The sequence below is a fragment of the Vanacampus margaritifer genome, chromosome 4, assembly GCF_051991255.1.
Source record: "Vanacampus margaritifer isolate UIUO_Vmar chromosome 4, RoL_Vmar_1.0, whole genome shotgun sequence".
Classification (NCBI taxonomy): Eukaryota; Metazoa; Chordata; class Actinopteri; order Syngnathiformes; family Syngnathidae; genus Vanacampus; species Vanacampus margaritifer.
The window spans coordinates 24,933,759-24,959,406 of NC_135435.1; the positions used below are offsets into that span (position 1 = coordinate 24,933,759).

Consider the following 25,648-nt stretch of genomic DNA (forward strand, 5'->3'; position numbering starts at 1 on the left):
GCAATTGGATATAGATGGATGATGAATTCACCCCTGTAAGTGTTTCTTCATGACTAATACAAAAAATACGACAGTAATGAGCATCAACATTATTGAGACTTTAAAAAGACAATTACCTCACATTTGCAGCCACACAAATTAAGACGCAACTGCACAAAGAATGTAGGAAAGTGTCTATTTAATGACACAGGCTCCTTTAAACCTCAGAAATTAGCAACCCCACACTTACCAAGCTGTAATATCACAAACGTAAAAACATACAAACGCAATCTAAATTAAAGTAAACACAGATGTTTTATTAACAAGTATGACTGGTCTAGACACTGTACACTGTTTTCTACAAAGTCCTTTCTAATCAAGGTGTTCCGAGCCACTACGCACTACGTGTTGGTGTGCCATTTTTATCCTACTGAAAATTCAGAGCCTTGTAGTTTAATATTCCAATATAGAGTTTATAGTAGTAGTGATAGACAGTGCCGACACCATACTGATTATTTGTAGTCAAAGAGGCCAATAACCACATTTGGAGCTGATATTCATTTGTAGCAAAAGAAAAAAATGGGGTCAAAATTAATATTTTTTTAAATGTTGAAATGCTATTAAGCATGTTTATAACTTCCAAATTTGTTAAAGGCTTTTAGTTTAATTTTAAACATTAAGTTTTAAAACAAATTGGTCTATTTGCTAACAAAAAGTGCTGGGTGCTGCCAGGGTCATTAGCTTGTGTTAAGGTCAATTGAAAATTAGGCAAGTAAATGGGGTATATGCCACGGGGAAAGCGGGACTTGCAACTTCCGTAAGTCACACACCTACGCTGATACCAGTTATTGTAGCGCCATATAGGCCGTGCCCCATACTCGCACTTCCACCCTTATGTTGCAACAGTAACCAGAAACAGCGTGTGTGTGACCTACAGAAGTCGTAAGTCCCACCTCCTTTGTGGCATATACTTCAGATCTCCCTTAAGATTTTTGTTTTAATTTCTAAGAGAAAAAGTGCAGGGAGTTCTTAGTGTCTGAAGCATTAAGTGAAAATATAATTAAATACATAAATAAAAAGTTCCCTGAATTTAGTTTTAAATGAAACTCTCATGCTGGTATCTCACTGAGTGATGAATGCTTGGGTAAATAGCAAATTTGTTTTTTTTTTGTCACGGTTCATAAAAGGTTTCAGAAGATGCTTGCAAAAAGTGAAAAACTGTCTGAACATGTTAAAAAAAAACTTTGCGACAGGAAAAACTGACAAGTGAAAACTGAACATTTCTGCAACCTTTTATGAATCCCGACAAAAACTCCAAATTCTCTATGTTCGCAAGCATTCGTTGCTCAGTGAGATACCAGCAAATAGGTTTACCGTCTCTTCTGGGCCTGCCTTTTGGCTGTGGTTATTCGGTTTCTCACAAAGTCTCTAATATTCTGTACAGTCCGTTGTGACAGCACAGGGTCTTCTGCCCGCTTACACTGGCTGCATTCAACTTTGGAGGCAAGTTTTCCTTTTTTTATGTGGCTTCCAAAATGTCGCATCACTGCAGCGACCTCGGCTTTGCTCCACATTTTCTTTGGCTGTCTCCTTGCCTCACTTTCTTGATCAGCATCGTCTTTTCCTGAGAGGACTGTAAGTAAACAAAACAAAAAATACATATATATATATATATTTACAGATACTTGAACAATCAGAAGGTAAGTCTAACTAATGTCACAGATTATTTGTCAATTACAGTGGCTGCAACACAAAAACAGGAAGTAGATAGTACTCTCCACAGCCATTATTTATGGCCTAATGCAGGCTATTGTGTGGCTGCAGGATGGCAAAAGAAAAGACCATTACCGACTGCATCTAGTCTTAAGCAGTTACGTGACTTTATTTTATGTTTTTTTTTAGCTCATTTCATTGCTCAGGAGGCCTTACATCATTGCATATTTTCATAACATAATCCAAAGATCCTAAAGCTTGTCTTACCGCCCAGTTGAAGGGACTGTGTCTCCTACTGTAGACGTCACATGTGACAGCTTATCTGGTAAAAACAAAAACGACGTGTGAAAATTGTCTCATCAACAAATACTGATACCGGGCGGCCTTTGTTGCCCCGTCTGCTGAGAGAAAATTTGTAAAGTAGACAGAGAACCTACCTTGGCCACCAGAGTTCTGTTCCTGCTCAAGGATCATAGAGTCTGAGGCTGGATCCAGGTCTTTGCCATCTTCACAAAGTGGTCCTCCGACCTCTGTGCCGCTGCCCTCTGAGTCACTGCCTTCATTATTTTCATTCTCACTGAATGATAAGTTACCTAGAAAAAGATAGTCATAATAAAAGATCAGTGAGGCATCAGACCCCAAGGCATCAAGTTTTAGAATTGGCCAGAAGTACAGCTGTAACAGATGCAAGATGGAAAGGATGCCACATCTAGTAGTAGGGGTGAGAACGATAATTGTTTTTTTTTCATGCATCAATCGTCGTATTAAAAAGATTCTGCTTCGATTCAGAGTTACCGATACTAAAAATAGATTTTTAAAGTTTACATAAAAATAAAAAGCCACTGTTGTCTTCTGCATATTGCACTGGGAGAAGTTAAACATTTGTTACAGCAAACGCTGCCATTGGCACTTTTTGAAATGTGTGTTGACACACTATTGTAAACCAGGTTGCCTTGCCACTTTAATAAAAGTCAGTATGAAATATAAATCTTTGCTCTTCCTTGAGTTCTGCAATTGTTTTAAAAATACAAATGTACTAATGATGCATCGGAAGTGAATCAAATCTTGAGGTACCCATATTTTCCCACCCCTACTAAACATGATCATCTGACATTCTGAACACTCACCTTCAATTTCAATTTCAGCATAGTTTTTCGGTGTTGCTTCCTCCATCAAGTTACTAACAGCACTGTCAGCAGTCTTCTGAAGGTACTGGTGAAGTACCTGGATATCCTCTGTAAAGGGCAGTGTTGTTGGCTTATTATACTTGGCACTGCTCAATGTGCTCAGAGCTTTGTTGGAAATCAACTCACACCACTTGGAGGTATATAGTTTCCTAAATGTTTCAGTTGCCTTCATCAGTGCTGCATCTTCTGCCATTAGTGCACGACAATGAATGATGTCGCAGATTTTGTTTAGTGTGTGCCCCAATTTCAAAGCCAGGCTTGGTGTATGGTAGGAGAGGCTTTCTTCGTCAAATCCAGCAACTTGCTTCACTGCTTGAACAACTGTTTGAGAGTTTGAGGGCTTTATGGCTTCCTCCAGGCTGTGTACAGAGTAGTTTGCTCGCAGACATACCAGCAGTCGTCCCACTTCTCGGAGCTTTTGTCGAATATGTTTGTACTTTGTGGGATCTTGACCATGTTTATTGTACAGGGACTGGGCCAAATGAACAATAGATAGGTCATTTCGTACAGCAAGGCCAATGTCATCCGTCTTCATTGTGCTAAGAAGCTTCCACATTCCACTCGAGAAGTGTTGACTGAATACGGTATCTTGGGCTGTAGCAAAACACAGAACTCTGGCTCTTCCAGCTTGTTTATCCAGATTGCGATTTTCTGGCCTTAACGAACATCTTCGGACATGTCTCCACAGTTCTTTGCGTGCGTATAAGCCCTGGCAGTGCATACAATGCACAAAGTTTCCAGCCACTGCAGTAGATTTTAGCACCCTTTTCACTTTTAATTGTCCATTTTCACCTTGGAGTATGGCAATGTTATGATGAAAGTTTCCTCTGTTTCGCATTTTTTCAAACAAAGTCTTGCGCTCCTGAGAGTGACCAGGGAGGTAAAATGCATATGAAACTTCTGGGTGAGACATGTGTACTTTCAGGTGGCGAGTCAGTCTGCTTTGTGGCTTACCACAAACAAAACAGTCATTTCTATTGGTCAAATTGAGATGTTCTAGAGATTTTTTATCTTTGTTCTTCACATGCTTATTTGATGAGTCTTTGCTAGAAATTTCTGAATCTGACGTTTCGCCAGCAATGACATCTGTGAGCAAACATTTTGATGTGCCAGCGTCATTTGGAAAATGTGTGTCCAAACTGTTAGAGTTGTTAGTGGGTAAGGCTGGTATTCCTTCCTTCTGTCGTACTTTAGACTGATGAGGCACCAAAGTCATGCTTGAATCTGAATCCTCATCTGAATCAGGGACATATTTGCTTCCAGAGTTCTGCTCCTCATCCGAGTCTAATATTTCATCCTCTGCTTTCTTTCGTCTGTAGCAGGACAGATGCCAGACTCTTGAACATGCTGTGAACAGAGTTAGAAAATGTTGGGTCAAACAAACAGTGCCAGTTACAGTTTCAACATAACTTCTTTAAACAATTTTCTTCTCTGTACCAATCAGTGCTGTATTTTATATTGTGTAAGAAGAGTTGCCAGTAATTAAATTGTTACATCATGTCCACAATGCAGACAACTGTTCGGTGGCCAATGGCATCATTTGTTTGGTTTCTGGCTGTATCGTCTAAATTTGGACTCAAAGCAATGCTATCAATATATGGTTTACCTTTGCATCTGTATCCAGTCCATGTAAAAGAAGATATATGTCCCAAGCATAGAACACACTTGTCAAAGGGTGACAGTGTTGAGACCTCAAGAAGGTGTTTCCAACAGTCCTGGGGGGGGGGGGGGGGGGGTATTTATTTAAAAAGTGTTAGCAAAATATTTAATAAGCATATGGGATTGCTAGCAGAAAAAAAACTTAGATGAACAAATATGTACAAACTCTGACTTCAATTATCAAGCATCCAATGAAGTTTCTCAGAGCACAAAAATATTGCTGATGACTTGACATGCACAGGAAACAATTGTTGACCGTTAACTGTAATTGTACTTTTAATTACACTCATTAAAGAAGAAGTAATTTACCTTTTGAGAACTGGTCTGAGGCTCAAGTGCTGGACTAAGGTCACCCTGGCACAAGGTCAACGTGGAGTCACTTGTCTCCATCATGCACTGAAAAAAAAAAATACAGAGAAAATACACATAGGTGTAATCAGACTGTTTAATTACTACAAATTCACTGAAGTTGCAGAAATATGCATGACTTTGACAGTTTTTAATTGCCAGATGGCGTTGAAATTTATTTAACAACCATACCATACCTGTTCAATACCTTCAACCTCTAATGGTTGGGCGGACCTCTCTGTGTCGGTATGCTGCAAAAGAGACAGGAAGGAAACATTAAACATAGACATACCTTCATAAAGACAACGCTTTACATCACATTGCTGATTCAGAGTGATGCAGGATCAAGAAACATTGAGTTCATGTTAGGTAATTTCAAAAACAACAGCCTACCAATTATATTGATATACTGTATGTATAGTGATTCAACTCCACAGAAAGGTGACATTGGGTGACTGTAAGACTTAAAGATACAATGAGGTTAAATGTCCCTCTAAACCATGAGATTATGTGAACACACACACACACAAGTAGGTGAGTGCGACAACTTCTACAGCAAATGCTTTCTCGGCGAAAGTCAGTGTATGCCAGTGTCAGTCTATGCCATACTTGGTCACAACACACACACACACACACATTCAAACCTATGGATGAGGTTGTGACTTAAAACTTGAAAATACTATCACGAAATGTGTCAGTCCAATACACAATAAATCTAGGTGATAACACACACAAACACTCGGTCTATTCAAAATATTATCAAGCCTTCAAAAAGTTTCTCTGTACAACAAAATATTACTGGTAACTTGATAGAGCACTGCAAACAATTACTGTAGTTGGATGCTAAATGACACTCATTAATGATGAAGTAATTTACCTTTTGAGAATTGTTGAGTGGCTCACGACGTACTGGACTCAGGTCACTCTGGCTCAAACTCATTGAAGAGTGCCTTGTCTCCATCATGCACTGAAAGAGAAAAATAAAAAGACAATACACACAGGTGCCATCAGACTGTTTGATTACAAATTTGTTTCAAGTTGCAGAAATATGCATGAGCGGTAAACTTTGTCGGTTTTTAATTGCCAGATGGCATTGATATCCATTTAACAACCACATGTACCTGTTCAATATCTTCAACCTCTGAGGGTTGGGTTGACCTCTCTGCATCAGAATGCTGCAAAAGAGACAGGAAGGAAACATTAAACATAGACATACCTTCATTGAGACAACGCTTTACATTACGTTGCTGATTCAGAGTGATGCAGGATCAAGAAACACAGAGTTTATGTTAGGTCATTTAAACAACAGCCTACCAAGTATATTTATATACTGTATGTACAGGTATAGTGATTCAACTCCACAGAAAGGTGACATTGGGTGACTATAAGACTTAAAGATACAATGAGGTTAAATGTCCCTCTAAACCATGAGATTATGTGAACACACACACACACAAGTAGGTGAGTGCGACAACTTCTACAGCAAATGCTTTCTCGGCGAAAGTCAGTGTATGCCAGTGTCAGTCTATGCCATACTTGGACACAACACACACACACACATTCAAACCTATGGATGAGGTTGTCACTTAAAACTTGAAAATACTATCATGAAATGTGTCAGTCCAATACACAATAAATCTAGGTGATAACACACACACACACACACACACTCGGTCTATTCAGAATATTATCAAGCCTTCAATAAGTTTCTCTGTACACCAAAATATTACTGGTAACTTGATAGAGCACTGCAAACAATTACTGTAGTTGGATGCTAAATGACACTCATTAGTGATAAAGTAATTTACCTTTTGAGAATTGTTGAGTGGCTCACGACGTACTGGACTCAGGTCACTCTGGCTCAAACTCATTGAGGAGTGCCTTGTCTCCATCATGCACTGAAAGAGAAAAATAAAAAGACAATACACACAGGTGCCATCAGACTGTTTGATTACAAATTTGTTTCAAGTTCCAGAAATATGCATGAGCGGTAAACTTTGACAGTTTTTAATTGCCAGATGGCATTGATATCCATTTAACAACCACATGTACCTGTTCAATATCTTCAACCTCTGAGGGTTGGGCTGACCTCTCTGCGTCAGAATGCTGCAAAAGAGACAGGAAGGAAACATTAAACATAGACATACCTTCATTGAGACAACGCTTTACATTACGTTGCTGATTCAGAGTGATGCAGGATCAAGAAACACAGAGTTTATGTTAGGTCATTTAAACAATAGCCTACCAAGTATATTTATATACTGTATGTATAGTGATTCAACTCCACAGAAAGGTGATATTGGGTGACTGTAAGACTTAAAGATACAATGAGGTTAAATGTCCCTCTAAACCATGAGATTATGTGAACACACACACACACAAGTAGGTGAGTGCGACAACTTCTACAGGAAATGCTTTCTCGGCGAAAGTCAGTGTATGCCAGTGTCAGTCTATGCCATACTTGGACACAACACACACACACACATTCAAACCTATGGATGAGGTTGTGACTTAAAACTTGAAAATACTATCACGAAATGTGTCAGTCCAATACACAATAAATCTGGGTGATAACACACGCACACATACACTCGGTCCATTCAAAATATTATCAAGCCTTCAATAAGTTTCTCTGTACACCAAAATATTACTGGTAACTTGATAGAGCACTGCAAACAATTACTGTAGTTGGATGCTAAATGACACTCATTAGTGATAAAGTAATTTACCTTTTGAGAACTATTGTGCGGTGGACTCAGGTCATTCTGGCTCAAACTCATTGAGGAGTGCCTTGTCTCCATCATGCACTGAAAGAGAAAAATACAGAGACAATACACACAGAAATGATGTTTGATTACAAATTCACTGAAAGTGCAGAAATATGCATACAGTTTTTAACTGCCAGATGGCGTTGAAATCTATTGAACAACTACATGTACCTGTTCAATGTGTTCAACTCTGGAGGTTTGGGCAGACTTCTCTGCGTCAGAATGCTGCAAAAGAGACAGGAAGGAAACATTTAACACAGACATGTATGAGTGGTAAACTTTGTCTGTTTTTTAAGAGTTAAAGATGGCGTTAAAATCCATTCACGTTGTGTACTTTTAATAGGGTTGTCAAAAGTATCAATACTTTTCAAACACGTCGTATCCGGATACAATATCTCTTTGTAATGGTATCAAAACTATCGATACATGGTAGCGTTCCTGCAGCGTCAGCCGTGCACACTCCACTAGCATCGCTGCCTCGGAAGACAGGCTCCCGCACCCAGGAGAGCCCACACTGCAACCTTGCTTGTTCAGCTATGTTTTACAGCTGCTTAGTATGACCAGTGTGGTGGCAGGAGGGCTAAACGTGCCAGTTTTGGTGGACAAGAAAAAGCCAGATGCCTTGTTGTTTTGTTATTAGCCGTTAGCTGGCTACCGCGGTTAGACTTATGCTCAGTAAGTGACTGTTGTTTTATTATTAGCCATTAGCCGCGGCCTCATGGTTAGCTTAGTGTGCTCGTGCATTGCTGCTTCAAGTTGTGCCTCATTTTTAGTAAATTCAGGGCTCATTTGCAAGCCAAGAAGGGCACAGGAGCACATTGACATGCTTGTCTTTAAAAAACAAAACAAAAAAAAACTTCCAACCGCAAAGAAAATTAAGACCAGTGATACGACAGGCTCAGACAGTCATTCGTAGAATAAAGTGGCATTTTTTAATATGGCGTATTCTTTCATTTGTTTAAATTATTTATTTGCATGTGAAAAAATGATTGTCTTAATTATTTTTGTTATTTTAGGATTAGTATATCTTTTGGTATGGTATTGAAAGGTATTAAGCATCAAGTATTTTCCTGGGTATCGATATTGAGTTTGAAATTTTAGTATTGTGACAACCCTAACCTGTACATAGCGTATGGACTGTAAAAGAGCACTAAAATAGTGTACATGATTTACCTCTTGAAAAGATTTCAGAGCATCTGTGGGCGCTGTAGATGTAGTTTCCTCCACGGTGAGCTTGGATGTGGATGTGTTTTGTTGGCCAGATTCCTGAGGTTTAAATTGACAAACATCATGAGTTTAATTCAGTCAATACAGATTTTCAGATCACTAACCACTCATCACATTCTGATATGATTACCTTGCTTCTCCATGGCCAGTCAGAGTCACCATAATTATATGTAATCTCCTCTCCTGGGTCAATGTCCCGTGTCGCAAATAAACACAGATGGGGCTTTCCTTGCACATTTAAATACTTCATTGTGGCATTTGGGTTGATGTGGTCATCATTGACCAGTCTTCCTAGTGACCCATCCTCTGTTGCTGCATCAACACTTCAAATAGAAAACCAATTATTAATATTATATAGTTAGAACTCGGTAGTGTTGATTTTCTTGATTTAAGATCCCATTCGGGTTTTGACTCAAAGCTAATGAGTCTAAACAAATTATGGACTTTTAATATGGACTAATTAAATGGAGCATGGACTTAATACGCACCAGCAAGTTCTTCCGTCAAAGAGAAACTCAAACATGAATGCTTTCATTTTGTCATGGTACAATCTCTGTCTCCTCTCACATTCTTGTTTGCTTAGAAGTGCACCATGATATTCTAGCAGGAAGTTTCCTTTTTCAAAAGAAGCACAAGCAAAGACCCCTCTCCCTAGTAATGACAAAAATAATAATGAAGTCAGGTGGAAGATTCACTTTTTAGTTAACTGTTATTGTTAGATGTATCTTACCTTTGAATTCACTGATGTATTTCACATCAAGTCCATGTTTGTCTCTTCCGGTATCGATATAAAGCATTGCTTCTTTTTTTGGATTCAAACACCTTTGCCTTGGCATGTTTTTCTTTTTTAAATCAAGAGCCTCTGTACCCAAAGAAAAAGTAAATATTCAAAAAATTAAATGATTGTTATAAACAATAATATAAACATCTCATATTTTAAAATCAAAATAATCCTCACAAATCAAACTACAACGATCCAAAGTCTAATGCTTTTCAATGAGAGATGACGTCACCTCGGAATTGTCAATACGTGAAAATGCTCAAGCTCGCTCATTAATTAAGTAACAGATGGCCAAAGATAAATACAAACGTTAGAGAAAAGGCAGTGGACATTTTCCTGCTAGCGGTTTTTTGCCGGCGCAGAATTCGTAGGCCTACTTGTAGTTCTTGCGCGACTCACGGCAAGATAGCTGTTAAAGGCGAGACCGGCAACTCTTCTGCTGGCGCTATTTTGCCGGCGCAGAATTAGTACTTGTAGTTCTCTCGCGTTTCACAGCAAAATATAGTACTGAGAGGCTACCGGCAACTCTCCTGCTAGCGCTATTTTGCCGACACAGAATTCAAACTTGTATAGTTCTCGCGCGGTTCACGGCAAACTAACGCTACGTGAACTTTTAAAACACGGCAAAATATCCGCTTCGTAGACAAAATGAATCCATCCATCCTTAGTCCCAACCGCCTGTCCTAATATGAGATAATTATTATGGTGGAGCAACCGTCACGTACGTGTTTAAATTAGATATCTGAATAACCAGCAACAACCGAACGAGGCATCTACGTAAACGAATTAAAAAGTTTTCATTTTCTATCATGAAACCTTTCTAAAACAGCGTAAAAAGTTGCACTGCCTTGATGAAATTACCTCACCGCAACAAAAATAACCGTGTTCTCATTAAATTGGGTTTATTTACAATGAATATATGCTTGTTACTTACTGTGCAGTTCTGCGTTGTGTTTGTCTGCATCCCACGTTGACGCATGACGCTTTCGCGGGAGATCCAGTGTACCTCACGCCCACATTACACGTCATGCCACCGCCCCCTTTGTGTGTACTTTTGTGTGTGTGTGTGAAAGTGCAATAACAAAAAACGGCCAGTAGGATGTCACACACACACACAAAATCTCAGACGAGGGGATTACACTGACAGATCAAAAAATCATATTTATAAGATATTTAGAAATGAATTCATGCATAATTATTGTCCTAGCTGAGTAGTAGGCCCATATTTTTCTCTTTTTACAGAAAAAAACGTTTTTATAGACCCTAAAAAATTAAAAAACAAGTCTTGAATTAGGCCGACACTGCCTGTGTCGCTCTAAACACAAGTGTCAACTTTTCCCAGGTCAAATGTCAGATCATTTGTCGGTCTAAACCACATTAACAAACGCACACACACACACACACACACACACACACACACACACACACACACGCGCACACACACACACACACACACACACACACACACACACACACACACACACACACACACACACACACACACACAGGCAGGGAGCAAAGTTATGTAGAGAAAGAAGATATCTGACATTCATTGTCACACATGATATGTGAGGCTCGACTATTCCCATCAAGGACACGAGCCGCTAAGTTAACTATAGAAAGCGTAGTTAGCCACTTGGGCCCCCAAGACAAACCCAGTCATGGGGCCCGCCGCATCTGCATCTGATTTTAAAATGTTTATTATCAACTAAAAAGTGTAAATGGGAATGAGAAAAATGAGAAAATGCACTTATTTTCTCAGCTGGATGAAGTCCTTAAAAAATTAAAAAAAAAAAAATAATATAAAGAAATAAAGAAATACAATAAATTAAACAATAAAATAAATAAATTAAATAAAATATGATAAATAAATACAAATATTCTAGCATGTACAAGTATGTCAAAGCCGGCGGCTTCTCGTCACCGACCTGTATGTGAGCTGCGAAACAGATGGCCAGGGTCACCACGAGGACGCACACCAGCGCCGCGAACGTCACTCCGAGTATCTGCCGACTGACGGTTACCACAAACGACCCGCCGTCAGCCGAACTCCATTTTTCTGCGCTTATTTCATTTCTGCTCATCGTGCTCATACTCACTCCCTGGTGACTAACATCTGGATGGAAAAGATGCAGAGGAAGATGACGGCGGCGCAGCCCACGTAGTGCTTGAACATGGGCAAATCCAAGGCTCGGTACTTTGGAGACAATGAGAGAGCGTTTGAATGGGAACCAAAATGAGGGTAATGTGGGAGAGGTAGTTTTTTTTTTCCTCACTCTCAACTCACCTGTTTTTCGAGGTCTTTCTTTGGAAACCATATTGCTAAACTGCCACTCTCCTCAGACTTGTACCATTGTCTTGGGAAGGAGGACATACCCCAAAAAATAAAACATTAGATTTTTCTGTCATATAATACAGTGGAATCTGTAAAATAGACGTAGTTATAATATGGCTTGAGCCAAAGAGTTTTTATAATCACATTACTATAGTTTTCAATGAACTTGGCATGTTTTTGGAATGTGGGAGGAAGACAGCGTACTTGGAGATAACCCACACAAGGCTGGCCCACTGAGCATTGACATTATCAAGACTCCTGGAATATTTTTACCCATTTTTTTCATGCAATGGGTAAAAATGTATTTATTTTTTCTGTGTAAAGCTATTTATTTTGAGCTCATTAAGTAATTGTTGACAGCAAGATTGACAAGTGGCTAACACATCCGCCTCACATAATTGTTTGATTTCTTATTTAAAAAATAAAAAATAAAAAATTTAAAAGGGGGGGGTGTCATATTTGGCTTCTTCAATATGATTAAATTGATTATATTCAAAACAATTAAAATACTTTAGTATGAGATGAATTGCTCTACAAATACGTTCAGTGTTATATAAAAAATATTGCTTAATTTATTACGATTAAATTGATTATAATAAAATAAAAAGATATATAATTTAATTTACTTAATAATAGTGCTGTCAAAGTTAAAGCGTTAACTAATTAATTAATCACCCAAAATTATTGCATTATTAATGTACTAATTTTGACCGCAGATGATCCTTTAGCTGACAGCGGATGGTTCCGTTAAATGTTGCACAGGTTGTGTTTGAGCAATAAACATAACAACATGCATTTAATAAATATTTGACGTTTAGAATATTTTTTCATGTCTAACTATTGGGGTCATTTTTTTAGTTTTTTTAAGTTATGAACTGATTAGAAAGAGAGGCGGTTGAGCGTGTGCAGTGGATACAATTTTTTTTAAGACGCCCTCATAACATTAAATGTCGAAAAAATTAACAAATAACAGGTGCTCTTTAAATTTGGCGGGCAAAAAATTATGATGAATAAAGCCTATTTAATTTTTGACAATTGTTTGACAGCTCTACTACTACTACTACTACTACTACTAATAATAATAATAATAAAAAATATAATAAGAATAATTATTATTATTATTATTGTTGTTATTTACTAAAATAAGCCTTGTGGTTCAGAATCTCATCTTATGCCTCTCTAGTGGCAAGTTGAGGCATTTGTTTAGCACAAATGGCTCACAGTCGAGAGGTTCCGGGTTCGAATACGAGCATGGGCCAGCAAACACATTTTTATGACTTGTTTCTACATTTGGTTGACAGTTAAAACTTTATAAAGACTTTATGATGGCGTCAGTTTGAGCCTGGAATGGTTTAATTCCATTTGCATTATTTTCTATGTGTTGTTGACGTTTTTCTGAGCTTGCCGGTGGACTGGACCTACTTGCTGCCCAGTTCATCTATGGTGGTGGTCATCTCGTTGTGCAGCTCCTCGTCAAAGCGACTCTTCTGTGACTTGTTCCTGCAACCAAGAAGAAGACGAGATTAAGGAATAAAAGAGAGACATAAGGCCGCTGATGGGGGTTAATGGCCGCTGTGTGCTCATTAGTCAGAGAGGAAAAAAAAAGGAGACGGTGCCTGTATAGATCATGCTTGTGGTGCACACAGAAAGGGGGGGGGGAATTAACCGGATGCTGTGAGCTAGATGAGGTTTCAGGGGGCTATGGAAAGCCCCCTGAAGCTATCTGGGAGGAAGGAAGAGGTCGCACAGATGTACACAGCAGATACATAGATGCCGCGCCCCGGTTAGAACTCAGGAGAGCACGTCTGTGTGATCCTGAAAGGAGGTTAGCCGTGTCTCGTGGTCAGTAGGATGAAGAGTGCAGCGGCCCTGCCGAGGTTAGTGTTGGGATGTTAGAACTTGCCGCCCAGATTGTAGTTCTCACTCAGCTTCAAGTCAAAGTCTCAAATTAACTCATTCACTCCCGGACATTTTCACTGAAGCAACCCGCCTTTGTTCTCGGCCACCAAATATCGTGCTCTATTGCTATAAAAACATGGAACCTACCAAAATAAAGATTAGTCTTTTCTTTCATCAGTAAAAAAAAAATTCTATCCATTTCCATTTTGCAGCAATTTCATCAGTTTAAAACAGCTTTTTGCAACATGGCCCTGGTTGATCTCTTATACTCTGCTGCCACCTGCTGGCCGTTTTTGTAAAACTACCATTGCTTCAAGCTTTTTCTTCCGTTCTGAGGCTGCATCAAAGCCTTCTGTATGCTCTCGCATGAAAAAACATAAAACACTTATAAATACGTCTTTGGGAGCATGGTAATATTTGAAATAGAACGTATTTATACGTTTTTGGGAGCAAATGAGTTAATTATTACATTCTTTTTAATGTATTACCTCAAATAATGTACGGTTTCGCAACTTTTAATGAGCCGAAGCACATAAAGCCTAAGAAAATATCCTACATTCGCCTGTTTATCGTTTTCGCTTTCAGGCCCAATCCATGTTTAATATTAAAATACTGCTACGGTGCCATCTAGTGGCATCTATCAGAAATTCCTTCTTTTTTTTGGGTGGGCATCAATTACTTGTGGATTTTTGCTGTTTAATGCGCAATCATCTACATTTTTAAATGTGCCTGTGTCTGTTTCAAGGTTTCAGTATTTTTTGGACAATTTGCTGTTCGCTTACAAAGAGATGAACAGCAAACGTCTCAATGTGGTTTTCAACATGGAAGATAAGTTCCAGATCCATTTAGAAAAATACTTTTAATATAATATTACACCTGCCATATGCTATAAACACATTTTAACTCAAATGAGAGGGAACACTGTATCCCAAAATTTATAAATAAAAGCCCCTTGGGCCACTATTTGTGGTAATACATTAAATCAACCATTAATCCATTAATCAGTCTGAGCTCTTTTTCCCCAAAACTACGTGTTTTCTTGATTTCAGGTTGAGAACTCCTGCACTGTACCAGAGGCCCAAACTCACTTATGGCTGCTGACCGAGGGCGTGGACAAGGAGAACCGCTCTTCTAGTGACTCATCAAAGCTGTCATAGGAGGAGTGCAACAAGTCATAAAACAAAACACATCACCAACATAGCAGGAACTGTCGTTGTCATGTCAATCTATGGCAAAAATCGCTATGAAGAGGCAAGTAGAGCTGGCTGACTGGCTTTGGAATGCATGTGCATTGTTGACATCAACGATGCTGCGATACATGATCAAAAATAGTCAGCAAATAAGGGAATTAACTTTTTTTTTGTTTACCTCTCAGTGATCTTGGAGCTGGGTGCTGTTCGCAATGGAATGTCCTGAAAAACAAGCAAGCAATTCATTTTTTTTTTTTTTAACTATGGTTTATTTCTAGTACTGTGCAAGGTGGCAATTATCACAAGTAACTCATCATTAATAGTGTTTCTGGAGTCCTGCTTACCTTGGAGAGAGACTTCCCGTTGCCGAGGGGGTCCACGGAGAAGCCCTCTCGGCTCTGCAGGTGGGCAAAGGGCTTGACGGCCCCCCAGGACTCCAAGTAGCGCGTCATGCGCACGGACGCTCGCATCTTCAAACCGTCGTTCACTCGAGGCTTAGGGACGCTGCGGCCGCTCTGCGTCGGATCTTTGGACTCATCAGAGGGATACGACGCGTTTTAAAACGTTATGCAGTGGGAGATAACTTTGCTAAAACACTTTTTACACTGCACTCGCTCAGTGTGAAAGGGTCGCGTGGATGGACGGGCAGACGATGGTGCTGCGTTGGCCAGCTGGCCCATATTGGACGTAGCGGCCTAGCAGGAAGTAAAAACAAAGATTTTTGCTGCTTGTTTAGATCACACAAGATGTACCTTTCATTGTTGCAATTTTTTTTTAATTATTTTTTGTTAAGTTATTTATTTTAGGGGTATCAAATTAGTCTGTTAATTCTGAATTAACTCATTCACTGCCATTGACGACTATAGACGTCAAAAATTAATTTTAACTATTTCTATTAGTTTAAAATGTTTTTCCACTTTTGTTAACAAGAGTAAGAAAACCTAGAATTTTTTTATTGTACATTTAGAACAGATGTAAAATTTGCGATTAATCGTGAGTTAACTAGTGAATTCATGAGATTAATTACGATTAAAAATTTTAATCGCCTGATGCCCCTTATTTTTAAAAATCTTTTCTTTTTTCTTTTTTTAAATCGCATCAGGCGATTAAAATTTGTAATTGTATGACTTCAATAGTTAACTCAATATCTTTTCTAAATGTACAATATTTTTTTCTAGGTTTTCATACTCATGTTAACAAAAGTGGGAAAAAAGTTAAACTAGTAGAAATAGTTCAAATGAATTTTTGCATCAATGGCAGTGAATGAGTTAATTTAAAGTTCCTTTAACACAAATCAATTTCACACACCTTTTATGAATTATTATGAAATTACTCTATCAATGACTAAAATATGCAGCCATATTTCTATTAGTTCAACATTTTTTCCACTTTTATGTTAATGAGAGTATGAACATTTTTATTGTACATTTAGAACACATATAAAATTTGTGATTAATCATCAGTTAACTATTGAAATCATGCGATTAATTACGACTAAAAAAATGTAATCGCCCGACACCCCTGATTTATTCATTTTATTCTGACGTCACAGGGCCGCCACTCGCGTATAGCACATTTTTCAATTCAAGGCGCCTTTCCATTGCGGCAGAAGTTCTCTTGCCACGCCATAGTCATAAAACATAAACAAATAGAACACAGAGAAATAAACAGTGTTTTCTTAATTGCTACCATTTTCTTTTGCACTTCACTTTGAGCACTCGGAAGTCAATGTACTGCTGTATTTGACATTTACAGTGAGCCGTAGATTCAAATTAATCTTCCATACACCTACACATCATCTGAAGTCATTTTAAAAGATATGTTTTCAAGTGCATGCATAACAAGCATCAAGTACCTTTTCAAGTGCCACAGAAGGTCGTAAACTCACCCGAGGGTCAATAACGAGGTAGGTTCTGACGTTGAGCTCCTTGAGGTATTGATCCCGGAGTTGCCCCTCGCCCTCTTCCACCTCGTACGCTTTGTTCAAGTGCTTCAGAGTCGCCTCGGTGATGTGCACGCGTCTATAATGACCATAATGATGCTCGGTTTGAGGTTTTTGACACTGGTTTTAGCCCAGAGTTGATATTTAGTATTAGTAAATGGTGCCATCACACGACAACAACAAAAAATGGCAAGCAAAGAGTATTGTGGCTCTCAAGTAAAACTTGTTTTTTTATGTCGTATGAATAACTTCTATCAATATTTTTTTGCATTGTATGAAACAAACAAAAAAATCACCAAAAATATTTGTTTTTTGTATTTAGTATTTTACGAAAACAAATAAAATGAAAAAAAAATATATATATATTGCCTTTTTTATTGTATAAAAAAGGAAAATATCTTTTTGTTTGACACAATATGAAGTTTTTTTTATTCATACAGTAAAAAAAAAAAAAATTAAAAAAAATATTTAATTGATTTTATTGTTGGAATCCCCCAAAAAATTCCCGCAAAGAAAATTGCAATTTTTTGGGTACTACATTATTAATTTTGAGCTTTTTTCCTGGAGTGTATACAACGTTTTTTGGGGGTAACTGTATGAAACAAAACCAAAAAAATCAAAGTTATTTTCTTATTTTATTTTTAGCTAAAAGCAAATAAGTAACAACGAAAAACATTTCATTAATTAATTGCATTGAATACTAATATGTGCATCTACATTTCCTTGATTGCCATTGGGAAAACTTTATATTCAATTAACATATAGGTATATGTATCTGTAAAACAAAATCTTTTCGATTTTTATGGTTGAAACCAAGTAGTGCACTGCCACTGCAAGTTGATGTCTCTTCTTAATGACATTCCACATTTACATGACAACAAAAGAGCTCCATATTACTAACTTGCACTTACCCCGGAAGGCCCCCTGACTCCATGTGATTGGCTAGTGTCACATCATGTGACCACACGTCAAACTGCCACTTGCGCAGGCCGATCACGCCGCACAGAACGTTGCCCGAGTGCACGCCCACTCTCATGTTTATGTCTACGCCGGTGGCCTCTCGTACCTGCCTGCCACACATTGAACCATAACAAGGCTATAGACATCACTACTACTAATGTCCAACTGGTCAATCTTTCAGTACTTTTTGCACAACCTCCCTCAGAGAAGGACATTTATAGTTCCATAACATTTATGGGTCAACAACCTGCTGTGAATGTTGCCTTTCAGCTATTATAGAGAAAAGCAAATTGTGCAAAAAGTACTGAAACACTGAAGTTTTGGACATGCACATTGACATTTTAAAAAGGTCAAGTTAAGGTCACCTGTATAGGTTATAGTGCATTTTAAGGTTAATCCTGAAAATTCTCCTGAAAGCCCAACATCTTGACTTACAGTTGAACATTTTTAGCAGCCAAACTCAAAACTCAATTTCCTCATATTAAATTGAAGTAATCCATTGAAATTAATTAAAAAATATGTTTGACTCTGGATTCTGTTTTCTTGTTATTGTTGTTATGAATGCAGTCATTTGAATATTAGGCTAACTCACTTAATGGCTTCGCACATGTCCAGACCCATTTTCACACAGTTCTTGGCGTGTTTGGGCAGCGACACCGGCAGGCCCGATACACAGTAATAGCAGTCACCCAGGATCTTGATCCTCATGCACTCGTTTTCCTGGAAAGACGTACAGTACGTGCACGAAGAGTATAGAGTTCATTGCAGGGCACATTTTCCTAAATGAAAATCTGCGATATAAACACACCATATAAATACAGTATATATATTTTTTTAAATATATAAACCACTCCAACATGCTTGCCAAACATATTTGAACAAAATTGAAGATATGTTCCACAATAAAGGGCGTCTATTATTGGGGGATGCCTAAGACTAAATGATACATTGGTTATATCACCACTTTCGTTATGACTGGTGTCAAAACAAACAGGAAAACAACACTTAAATTAGTAAATGTCAACTGACCTTGGCAATTTGGTCAAACTTTCCAAACAGTTCGTTGAGCATGACGACAAGCTCCTTGGGGGAACAGTCGCTGGCCAATCGAGTGAAGCCCACAATGTCGGCGTAGAGAATACTGCAAGGAAGAAGACACGTCAAAACCTATAGGATAGCCAACCTTGGAAGTTTAACGCCTTTTAAGGCAAAAGTGTGTTCAGAATTCCAGCAAAATGTGGGGGGTGGAAATACTCGAATATCGCACAAAATTTCTCTCTCCAACTTTCAATACTTTTGACAAAAAGGATGACATTTTCTTCTGTCGTGGGATAGACGATAGACATCAGTGGACCTCACTTGGCGAACGAAATCGTTTTTATTTTTTGTTTATACCAGTGAATAAAGAGGAAAAGTGAAAATATACTTTCATTAAAATGAATCATACCAAAAATACATATGTTAAATTAGAACAAATACAATTACATACATTAAATGAAAAAATGACCTTATTAATATTGATATGAAACTTCACCACAGGTGGACTCCAATTAAGATGTAGGGACCTTTCAAGGATGATAATTTTTTAACTTTTAACAAGTGAATGTGAAACATTATTTCATAATTTATTTTTTAAATATATATATATATATATATATATATATATATATATATATATATATATATATATATATATAAATAAAATAAATTTGCCCCAAAAAATCCCTTTTTTGCATTGTCATTATGTTGTGTCATGTGTTGAATTAGTAGAAAGATGTTTTTTTTATTTATTCCTTTTTGGAATAAGTCTGTAACATAAAATGTGGAAAAAATAAAAAAAATAAATAATCATACCAAAAATACATATGTTAAATTAGAACAAATACAATCACATACATTAAATAAAATAATGATTTTTTTTTTGACATTATTAATATTAATATGAAAATTCACCACAGGTGGACTCCAATTTGGACAATTAAGATGTAGGGACCTTTCAAGGATGATCAGTTTTTAACAAAACCTGCAAATACTTAATGTACATGTGAAACATTATTTCATAATTTATTTTTTAAGATTTTTTAAATATATATATATATATATATATATATATATATATATATATATATATATATATATATATATATATATATATATATATAAATAAAATTAATTTGCCCCAAAAAAATCCCTTTTTTGCATTGTCATTATGTTGTGTCATGTGTTGAATTAGTAGAAAGATGTGTTTTTTTTTTTTCCTTTTTGGAATAAGGCTGTAACATAAAATGTGAAAAAAAAAAATAATAATAATAATCATACCAAAAATACATATGTTAAATTAGAACAAATACAATTACATACATTAATATATATATATATATATATATATATATATATATATATATATATATATATATATATATATATATATATATATATATATATATATATATATATATATATATATATATATATATATATATATATATACACATTAATATATATATATATATATATATATATATACATACACATACACACACACACACTTGCCCCAAAAATCCCTTTTTTGCATTGTCATTATGTTGTGTCATGTGTCGAATTAGTAGCAAGATTTTTTTTTTCCTATTTTGGAATAAGGCTGAAACATAAAATGTGGAAAAAGTGAAGCGTTGTGAATACTTTCCATATTCTCCACTGTGTATAGGCTATATTGAACTAGCTGTCAGCTGGAGAGGGAGGCACATCACCTCTCCTTGCCCATAATGTCTTGGACATAATAGGCCAGGTGCTTGAAGGAGAGCCACAAAAGCCGCAATGACTGCTTCGACCGGAGTAATTATAGGGATAGGGTCAGGGTTGCGGCGTTTCGCTCAACACCTCCTCACTGCGAGACAGCCTGATTGATGCCTGTGCAGCCTCCTCTTGACACAAACACAAAGTGTCACAATCCCACGCAGACGCAATGTCTGTCACAAACACAGGATTGAGAGTGCTCTTTCAATGGTGATCAATCAGCTGGTGAACATAAAGAAAGACAAGCCTAGAAGGAATACAGTACATATAGTCACTCATTTCCCATTGGAAAGGATAAAAAGTACTGTAAAGTCAATCCGTTGGTTAGGCCAGGAAAAGCACTATAGAAAATGAATGGATGGATTTTGGTTATAGTGACCAGTCAGTCCTAATTGTGTGTTTCCATGAATGAAGCATGGTAAAGAGCTCATCTTTCTCAGCATTCGTCAGAAAATAATAATGCGATTGCTTGCAGGCTGATCCAGGACAATTGTGGTATGTATGTGGGTCAGTTGTCTGGAAGCAAACTAATCCGTCACTCAGACAGAAATCTGCCTCATGGCTCAATTTGATCAAGTAACGTTCACATGGAAAAGCGTCTTTATTTGCAACGGCCTTCATACAAATAGTTGGATAACTGGAGTGCCTTAAACAACCTAATTATTCACAGAAAGCGCAACTTCATTAAGTGTGTCTTCTTTAGAGGAAAGTGCAGCATCATATTTTTTTAGGAACGTGAAAATATAGTAGGCCGAGGTTCTTTTTTTTTTTAGGGACATGCTTCTTTGTTGGAAAGTGCAATAATAGTTGACCTAATTTTTAGGAAACCGCAACATCACGATGTTTTCTTTTTAGGAAACGAACAGTAACAGTTTGAACAGTGTAAATTATGACGCTACACAAACATCAATGGAATTTCTTCTGGTTTTGGCTCCATCTGAGAATCTAGGAGAGACTGCTGGGAATAGTGCTAGCGTTCCGGCTTTTTAATTTGGTGCTGTGCCGATATTCCTGTTGGCATTTTGCTGTTTCAGATAAGTTAAGTTTGATGTAGTGCCAACAAAAAAGACATCCACCTGCCAGAGGTGTGGCTAAAGCGCATGTTCTGTGTGTGAAAATAAAAATAAAAATAAAAATCTGAAATCTGTTACACCCAGAGCAAAAAAATAAATAAATCACTGGTTTGTTTACAGCCAACCATAACAAAGGCATGCAAACATTAGCATAACAATGCTATCCTGTGAAAACACATATTTCCATTTTTTGCTTTTTATTTTTTTACATGTTTACATTTATAGGATGAAACTGAATGCAGACATCCCAAAAACATAAAAAATAAATAGGTAATTTTTTAAAAAAAAAAAAAGGACATACATGTAAGTGTTTTTCACAGGACAGCGACGCCAAGTGTCATTTGTGTTTGATACCTGACGTTTTCGTGCCGTTTGACGTAGAGGCTGTGGAAGTTGTTGTCTTTCACCAGCCGCTGTTGCTCCTCCTTGTCTTTGCAGTCCTGCAAGCGCTCCATGATGGCCAGCTTCATCTTCATGGAGATGTAGACTGGCAGCACAGACTGCAGCAGGTTCTCCTGCAAAAAAAAAATAAAAATCATGTTTCCCGTGTACAACTTGCATGATGTTGGACGGCGGTTTTCAAAGTGTGACATCACTTATCGCTGTTTAACTAATAAATGGGCTGAAGTTTGGACTTGTTGTAAATTTTGTAAAATCCATTTTTCCCAATGGGGTCATGCATAAAATAACATTTGTGCGACACGGTGTGTGTGTCTGACCCTCAGGCATCCTCACATCATCTCCCTCTCACACAAACACACACAGACAGACACGCATGCACACAAGGACATCCACACACACACACACCCTGTCCACAAATGCACGTATAAGATCCCACGCTGGTAATAGTGTTGTTGGCAAAAATAGGAAAATATTTCAAAAGAAGACTCCAGTGCAGGCAGAAAAATTTAATTAGCGCGGACTGGGCTCGTCACAACGATAAACATCCTCAAGCGAGGTCAACTGGGGGCCGGCCAAGGATGGAGCTTCCCGGAGATCAAAGTGAACCATGATGAAGATGAAGAGGACCATAGTAACAATGCTCTTCATTTAAACTGCATGTTTGCTCAGTGAGACACATTCAAAGCAGTCAAATCTAATCACAAGTGCAGAAGGGGGAAACGTATTGTTATTATTACAACTACTATTATTATCATTATTCATTTTGGAATGCATTTTGTAGCCGGTAAGCAAATGCAAGGTAGATGCTGGCTGGACTGGATTGAAGCATGGAGCGGCCATATGGAGCTAAACGAACCTGTTGTCTCTTCTCGATCTCCAGCTTCATGCGCATGCTGAGGCACCGCAGCGTGTCCTGAAAGGTCTGCCTGAGGGTTTTCTCCATGAGGACCTTGTGAAATGCTCCCACCACGCTGCCACAAAGGAACACCACCGCATTGGACAGCAGCTACACACAAATGCACAAAAACACAGCGGAAGCAAGCGGGATCATTAGAATAATGTATGGTGGCTTTTTTCGATTACATTTTTCTGTAAGAAATTTGAAGTGAATTCATTAACTGTCAACATAGGTAAACAGGTTCACTCATTCACAGCCATTGACGGCTATAGACGTCAAAAATTCATTTCAACTATATCTAGTAGTTTAACATTTTTTCCACTTTTGTTAACAAGAGTATGAAAACCTAGAATTTTTTTTTTTTTACATTTAGAACAGATATAAAATTTGTGATTAATCGTGAGTTAACTATTGAAGTCATGCGATTAATTACAATTAAAAATCTAAATGTAAAAAAAAAAACATTAAAAAAATTAGGGGCGTCAGGTGATTACATTTTTTAATCGTAATTAATCGCATGACTTCACTAGTTAACTCTTGATTAATTACAAATTTTATATCTGTTTTAAATGTACAATAAAAAAAAAACTCTAGGTTTACATACTCTTATTAACAAAAGTGGGGGGAAAAAATGTTAAACTAATAGAAATAGTTCAAATGAATTTTTGACGTCTATAGCCGTTAATGGCAGTGAATGAGTTAACAATTGGCATGTATGTGGCAGAGTTTTAAGCAACGGATATCGGAACACAGATTGTGATAATAACAACAATGCAATCCTCATAGGCAGATATATAATATTACTGCTGTACTGAGAATTCCAGAGAGGAGCTGATTCTCCAGTAGAATATATTATATATGACTGCTTAATATGTTAAAAAATGTTCCAGACTTTAGATGATAGGTTGTTGTAATGGGTCACCTGGTTGGTAAGGTTCGGCGTGGGCATGTCGCTGTACACGGTGAGGTGCAGCGTGAGCGCCACAATGTGGGACAGCGACGAGACCACGCTCAGCGCCACCGCGTACCACCACGGGAACGGCAGCATGGTGTACACGGTGAAGATGATGAACAGGAAGAATGGCACCTAAAGGGGAAAAGGGTGAGAAAAAAAAGGTTGTTTTCTGTAGAATTTTTTGTGTTCTTGTTTCAAGAAATGTGCCAAAGTTAAATTTTCCTGCCTTTTCTATCTTTCTTTTTTCATAGCAATTATGAAATGTTTTCTTGTGATATGGTGTTCTTGTAAAATTGGAAGCCTTTTCCCGTGATATTAAGATTTTTGTAAAGTAATACATAACTCTCACAAAATAACCTCTTGCCATTAAAATTCTGCAAATTTACTAAATTCCATTATTTTTTTCTTGTCATTGAAGCTCATCATTATTATTATTATAACTTACTGTTTTTTTAATGTGTGGGACTTTTATATTATTACTATACTATATATTATATTACTATTATTAGTTTTTAAATGTATTTTTCTTAATATTATGATGTCTTACTAGTATCTTCATGTCTTCTTGCAAAATCATTATTGTTGAACATTTCAGACTTTTTCTCATTAAGTCATTTTCTTGCAATAACGCTACATTTTTATTTATAAAATGACATTTTCTTGTTCTATTGGTACAGTTTTCTAGCAAAAACTTTTTTTAGTAGTAGTAGTGAGAGACTTTGTCTGATAAAAATGTTTTTCTTGAATATTATTGAGAGAAAAAAAACAAGTCTCTCGCAAGAACACTGCATTATTCTAGTACAATTAGTAAACTTATTTTTTCAAAATTATGACATCTATCTTGCTCGTAAAATTGTGTTTTTTCTTGCAATATTTCATTAATATAAACTGAAATTTTCTTGTAATATCGCTACTTTTTTTGCAAAACACTAGAACTTTTGTGTGTGGTGTAACCCCCCCCTCCCTCAGTAAAATTTTATATATATATATATATATATATATATATATATATATATATATATATATATATATATATATATATATATATATATGAACTCATCACGTTCCTCATTTGATGACTTTTTATGTGCAAGTGGGGGCTTCACCTGGTCCCACGGTAGGACGGCGGGCCCGCTGAAGATGAAGGTAAAGCCCATGGTGAGGTGGGCCGCCCACACCAACAGGCCCAGCGGACGGCGCCAACGTTGGGACAGCATTTCGGTGCACACCAGCACAAAGACGGCCAGAAAGACGCACAGCCCGCCGCTTACCACGCTCACAAAGGCGCAGTGCTCCTGGGCGTCCTGAAAAAGTTCACAGACAAATGAACACCTCGCAAGCATAAGGACAAAAACGATAGTTGCAGACATTCTTATGTAAGAGCACTCAGCAGTCAAGAGCGGCTGCAAAATCAATAGTGGAGTGTGACTAGACTCCTAATGGCTTTGAGGAGGTAAAGATCCATTCAAATGCTGAAAAGAAAACATCATGTAATAAGCACAACAAGCTACTAATACATCTCCCCAAAGGACAATA

The 25,648-nt window shown here is 37.4% G+C and overlaps 2 protein-coding genes across 5 annotated transcripts in view; both read right to left on the reverse strand.

Annotated features, from left to right (window-relative positions):
- The window catches only part of adcy7 (adenylate cyclase 7), a 54,160-nt gene that overhangs the window by 6,567 nt on the left and 21,945 nt on the right, over positions 1-25,648 (reverse strand). The window contains exons 3-17 of one of the 2 annotated variants that reach the window (XM_077562903.1): positions 25,219-25,416; positions 24,080-24,244; positions 23,116-23,265; positions 22,212-22,372; positions 19,018-19,129; positions 18,581-18,708; positions 17,940-18,098; positions 16,975-17,107; positions 15,431-15,619; positions 15,265-15,308; positions 14,985-15,044; positions 13,420-13,497; positions 11,950-12,019; positions 11,762-11,859; positions 11,591-11,675 (exon numbers count right to left, since the gene is read on the reverse strand). In XM_077562903.1, coding sequence (XP_077419029.1) covers positions 11,591-11,675; positions 11,762-11,859; positions 11,950-12,019; positions 13,420-13,497; positions 14,985-15,044; positions 15,265-15,308; positions 15,431-15,619; positions 16,975-17,107; positions 17,940-18,098; positions 18,581-18,708; positions 19,018-19,129; positions 22,212-22,372; positions 23,116-23,265; positions 24,080-24,244; positions 25,219-25,416 — 1,830 coding nt within the window. The remainder of the gene's footprint in view (positions 1-11,590; positions 11,676-11,761; positions 11,860-11,949; positions 12,020-13,419; positions 13,498-14,984; positions 15,045-15,264; positions 15,309-15,430; positions 15,620-16,974; positions 17,108-17,939; positions 18,099-18,580; positions 18,709-19,017; positions 19,130-22,211; positions 22,373-23,115; positions 23,266-24,079; positions 24,245-25,218; positions 25,417-25,648) is intronic. The other variant, XM_077562904.1, reaches the window with a different exon arrangement.
- On the reverse strand, positions 162-11,584 carry LOC144050037 (uncharacterized). Of its 3 annotated transcripts, XM_077562907.1 has the most exons (18): positions 10,597-11,584; positions 9,612-9,743; positions 9,370-9,532; positions 9,012-9,204; positions 8,828-8,920; positions 7,826-7,879; positions 7,616-7,693; positions 6,939-6,992; positions 6,695-6,784; positions 6,008-6,061; positions 5,764-5,853; positions 5,084-5,137; positions 4,848-4,934; positions 4,486-4,594; positions 2,820-4,226; positions 2,130-2,285; positions 1,960-2,014; positions 162-1,612 (listed from the first exon to the last, which is right to left on the reverse strand). In XM_077562907.1, exons 2-18 carry the CDS (start codon positions 9,715-9,717, stop codon positions 1,588-1,590), a joined length of 2,868 nt encoding a protein of 955 aa, XP_077419033.1. In that variant the 5' UTR covers positions 9,718-9,743; positions 10,597-11,584; the 3' UTR covers positions 162-1,587. The 3 variants fall into 3 exon arrangements, 2 of the variants coding, with proteins under 2 accessions (XP_077419033.1, XP_077419031.1); XM_077562905.1 differs by having other exon boundaries at positions 9,612-11,584; XR_013293766.1 differs by lacking the exons at positions 162-1,612; positions 1,960-2,014 and having other exon boundaries at positions 2,244-2,285; positions 2,820-2,927; positions 3,006-4,226; positions 9,612-11,584.

Excerpts from the sequence above, each read along its gene's own strand:
- LOC144050037 (XM_077562907.1), bottom strand. The coding sequence starts at position 9,717 with ATGCCAAGGCAAAGGTGTTTGAATCCAAAAAAAGAAGCAATGCTTTAT. Across the intron at positions 6,062-6,694 it reads CACTCAACAATTCTCAAAAG|CATTCTGATGCAGAGAGGTC; the intron begins GTAAATTACTTT and ends TCTCTTTTGCAG. Across the intron at positions 4,595-4,847 it reads CTCAGACCAGTTCTCAAAAG|GACTGTTGGAAACACCTTCT; the intron begins GTAAATTACTTC and ends CCCCCCCCCCAG.